The sequence below is a fragment of the Etheostoma spectabile genome, chromosome 5 (assembly GCF_008692095.1).
Source record: "Etheostoma spectabile isolate EspeVRDwgs_2016 chromosome 5, UIUC_Espe_1.0, whole genome shotgun sequence".
Lineage (NCBI taxonomy): Eukaryota > Metazoa > Chordata > Actinopteri > Perciformes > Percidae > Etheostoma > Etheostoma spectabile.
The window spans coordinates 15,025,781-15,030,637 of NC_045737.1; the positions used below are offsets into that span (position 1 = coordinate 15,025,781).

Here is a 4,857-nt window from a genome sequence, read left to right on the forward strand (position 1 = left end):
AAACTATCCATGCTGTTTTGAGTGAGATAGAGGTTTCTGATTGTCCTCTGCCTTCAGTCTCCAGGTGAGCTGTTCAAAATCTGCCAACATTGGAAAATCAGAACCATACCCTGACCTATAAAGTAGTAATTTATGCAGGTGAATGATCACATCCCGCAACTCATCTTCAGTGCAAATCCACTGATGCTGCCCGCCGCTCTGCTGGCCCTCTTCAAAAGAAAGTGGTTGTAAGATTGAGAACACAGAGATGTCCTAGGAAACACAAATACACACACCAACACTGAATATTTCAGTGTTGTGTAAATTGGGGTCTCTGTCCTTGTGAAGAGTGGACTACTTGAGGCAGATAATCAAGCAGGGATTAGGTGGTTGGTGGCTCCAACCTCCTTGATTCATGCTGATTATGGTAATCACTGTGAGTAAGATAATATAAGGACACACATTTTTCTCTAAGCAATCAGAAAGAGCAGTTTTTCAATGTTGTTGCATATTGATCAATGACACAGATTCAAGAGTGGTCTCTTTAAGTCAACTTGCAACAACCTGTTGTATACAGTTAGAGTAAAAAAGGACGAAGATAAAGTGATTTATCCATTAAGATCAAAGTGCTCCACAGTCTCCACATTATGAAATAATAATCTCAGACCATCAATGACAACAAGGAGGAACTTCCATAAAAAAGAGGGTTGTTATCTTTGCACCAGCTGATTTCCATAGAACAATCAAATAGATTTAACATGACTGAATATGAATACATTAAGCCTGAATCAATACTGTAAATGGACCAGCCTCCTAGAAAAGAATGGATTGTGTATCTGTTCTGTTCATTTCTGCCTTTGCCTGCCTTCTCGCTTTGGTCCTGGGTGACTGATTATGGAAGATGATAGGAGGTTTTTAGGTGTTTGGATTTCCTTTTTAGTATTTTACTGACATCTGATGTTCAGAACCAGAATTTCAGAGTACTTTTTGGACCTCTCAGAAAACACAGATCTGAAGAATAGCAAAATGTTTCATGAAAAAGATTTTAGTAATTTGTTTTTCTCTACTTGATAAACATTTTTATGATTATGCTTATGTTGGCACTTAAAGCAATTTGTTAAGGTTATAGAAAGATCATGGTCTGGCTTCATTAATTAGAAAATCCAACATTCACTTTAAACGTGTGACAAGACATTTTTATGTATACTGTATATGTTTACATTGCTCTTTCCATTGCTGTTCCGTATAATACAAAAGTTAAAACGATTTACTTCTTGAGCTTCACGCAGACATGTTTTGGACTCTAAGAAAACAGTGTGTTTAAAGACATTTTATCCCGCCTTTGTCAAATTTAGTGTGCCGCTTGTGGAGACAGATCTACATGTTGGCTGGTTGTATTTTATCAGCAAAGACGTCATTGTAAATGACCGTAAAGGACCGTAAATTATAACTGGGGTGTTTATTTCCTTTAATTTGACTTGCGCTTCATCAATGCTGTCTGACAGTTTTGCACAAATATGCTGTCCACAGTGGTTTATAGTCTTTCCACTGTTCGGTGATTTAAAGAAGAGAGTTTAATGTATTGAACAGACTAAAATTAGCATAAGCTCTGTGTTTTATGATCATTTCCTACAACTGTATAGGGGATAATGTCTTTATCTCCTTTATATTAGAGTATGTTATTACATTCTGCATGCAATCTTCTGTCTTACTGACTGTGTGTGTTTATGTGTGTGCGTATGTGTGTGTGTGTGTGTGTGTGTTTGTTTTTGTCCTATGTGGGTAGTTTTAATTATTTCTCCCCTGTCTTGAAAATCTCTCATAGCTTTTTTTTTTAGCCTTTGTTTATCTCTCCTTGAACTTCAGAGATGCTTCACTGCTCAAACATTAATGGCTATTTACTGTATAATGCAGAGGGGGAATTTATATTTCCTGTAGTTCAATCCATTAGTGAGATGGATCACCGGAGTATTGGCATGGTAGAAGCAGGACAGGGACATGGGGCTTTTTATAACATTTTTATGACATTACCTTTTAAACATTTAAATGCATTACATTTCCTATGCATTACAATAAATACACATTTTTGTTCACATAAAATCACATTTTCTAAAGCATTAACAACTATTCAATCAAAATGCAAAATCTGAGTAATCCTTTTTCTTCCTCATCTTTTTCAGACAAGTTTAACGCCTATGTAACTTTAAAAGTGCAAAATGTGAAGAGCACCACCATCACAGTCCGAGGGTGTCAGCCATGTTGGGAACAAGACTTCATGTTGTAAGTTTCACCCTGCTGCTGTTGGCTTTTAAATTTGTATTATTGTATCAACTTTTAACTTTAGTATTTTTCCCTTTTCTTGCAGCTGTGTTTTTGTACTTTGCTATACAACTTAGCTGCATGAAGTATACATTTACTGAAACCTCATACATGTTATGATGTGTATGTTTTGCCATCCACTAAGGGATTGTATCTTCTGTATGTTCAGATTTCTGTTTAAAAAAAATAGAAGCCAGTTTTCATTTAGCATTCTTTTTCAGGTATGTAGTTGTGGTATGAGGATAATAATGACCAGGCTGTTTTCACTTATTGTTCACACATACAAAAATGACTGCACTATTTATTTTGCATGTAACCTACGTAATTGGGAGCCAGGATGCGTCAGGCAGCTTAGCATAAAGTGGTCGTAAAGTGGTCGTAGTGAGGAGGTCAAGGTGGATGGAGGGGTCAAAGAAACACAGGAAGTACAATTGACGTACTTGTCTAATGCCACGTACGTAAGTTACACAACAAGCATACTTATTGTAACCCAAACCACAATCTTTTCCTAAACCTAACCAGGTAGTTTTGTTGCCTGAACAGGTTCTGCACTGCAGGGGCTTGCGCTGATCACTTGTGTTGCTGGACATGCATGAAAAAGTGTGCATGACTTTTCGTTTGATGTAATACAAACTGTTGTATAAAAATACGTTATGACACGCTGCTGATTAATTTACCTTCAAATATACACTCTGACTCAAAATTCAAACATAGCTATCACACATGATACTCATGTACCAAAACAAAGCCCAATCATCTGTGTTGCCATAGCTAAATTATTACATGTTCCTTTGTTTGTTGACATTGTTCTATAGCCCTTGTCTTTGCAAATTTAAAGGTTGCATGGTGGCAATACTATATTTGAATATAATACAATGAAATTACATTTTCACTGTGGAACCATGGCACCAAGTTTGTGTAGCAGAAATGGTGCGGGTTTCAGTTTTGACCATTCGTTTCCAGTTTATTTGAGTTGCTTTTTACTTTTTGGCTTAGTGTAATTTATATTAGCAGCAACAGCTTGTTCTGCACCAACCTCTTGGGATGTATTAGGACAAATGCAAGGGATAAATTGAAGCTTCGTAGTGTGTGTCAGCCCTCAGATGAATTTAGACCAGGGATCCACTGCTAGCTGACCTGCTAGCTGGCTGTAATAGGCCTTACTGAAATTGAAATGGAGCGTCAGCCGCCTGTGGGACTCCAGTCTGGCCGGCTGACACGGGCTACTAAATGGGAATTTTTGGTTGGAGTGGGTAGGATGGATGGAAAGTGAAATTACATGTCGAGCTCAGATAAGTGGATGAGTCAGTGATAAATCTAATGATTTGTCCAGTCCAGTCTGATTCCATGGGGGAGAAAAAGTGCAAATGTAGCAGAAATAGTGCGGCTCCTTGTATCCACATCCATAAGGTATTATTTTGGGGGGATGTTTTTAGGGATGGTGTGGTCATCTGTCAGTAGAGAGATATGCAACCAGCGGAATAAAAGAAAGCACTGAGTCAACCTTACAGGCCTAATCATGCTAGGTGACTTGGCTTGTGTTTTCTGAACTGCATTTTTGTTTTGTGCTAAAAAATAAGGCTTTTCTCAGCTTAATTGACTGGTACATTTTTCAATTTCGCTCTAACAGGACTTTTTGCCTGTTGCTGCCTTCCGTGCTGGTAGTGGGTTTGTGGATTTAAAATACATTTGTATTTACATTTTTTTTTAGTGTGGTCACAATGCATCCCTAACCACCTCTGGAGTGGGTTTGGCTTATCCGATCACAATTCGTCCTCAATGGGTTTTTTGTGTACCTGTACTTTCATCTGGTCAAGCACTATCAGATTGCAATCCAGTCACCAAAACCACATATTAATGCAGGTTTAAATGGTGTTAAAGACTCAATAGCCATGCTAGTGGCTTTGTTAGACTGTACATAGGCAATGCTCTGGGCTAAATGTTACCATCAGCTTGCTATCATGCTCACAATGGCACAATGCTAATGATGATGGTGTTTTGCAAGAAACCTTCACCATTGTTACCATCTTAGTTTAGCATGTCAGCATGCTAATATTTACTAATTCAAAACAAAGTACCACTCAGAATGGGAATGTGATTCGTTTTGCAGGTATTTGGTCATAAAATAATGTATTGGATACATAAAAAATTTGAGCTAATTTTACCTTTGTCCGAAACCATCCTGAAATATATTTTAAACTGCCCCAAAGTAAATGCTTCTAGTCAAGAAGTTTCCGTCACATTTTTAAGTTGCAAGTCATACTTTCCTGTTTCCAGAGGAGTCAGTTTCCTGATGGTGATCACACACTCGAAAGGGTACCAACTAAAGGAGAAGGGATAATATTACTTACATGATTTAAACTAATAGAATAGCTGGAAATCATGTCTGTCTACAACAGGAGGCCTATTTTATTTATTTATTTAGTTTTTAAACTAAATGCCATTTAAATGGCATTAGGCATGCATAATAATTTGTCCCTCACTGTATTTCTGTCTGTCTGTCACACAAACACACACACGCACACACACGCACACACACACACACACACACACACACAC

The 4,857-nt window shown here is 37.7% G+C and overlaps 1 protein-coding gene across 3 annotated transcripts in view; it reads left to right on the top strand.

The window, feature by feature from the left end:
- unc13ba (unc-13 homolog Ba (C. elegans)) overlaps positions 1–4,857 on the top strand; it is a 157,476-nt gene that overhangs the window by 24,257 nt on the left and 128,362 nt on the right. For all 3 annotated transcript variants that reach the window (XM_032517163.1, XM_032517164.1, XM_032517166.1), the window contains exon 3: positions 2,160–2,259. In XM_032517163.1, coding sequence (XP_032373054.1) covers positions 2,160–2,259 — 100 coding nt within the window. The remainder of the gene's footprint in view (positions 1–2,159; positions 2,260–4,857) is intronic.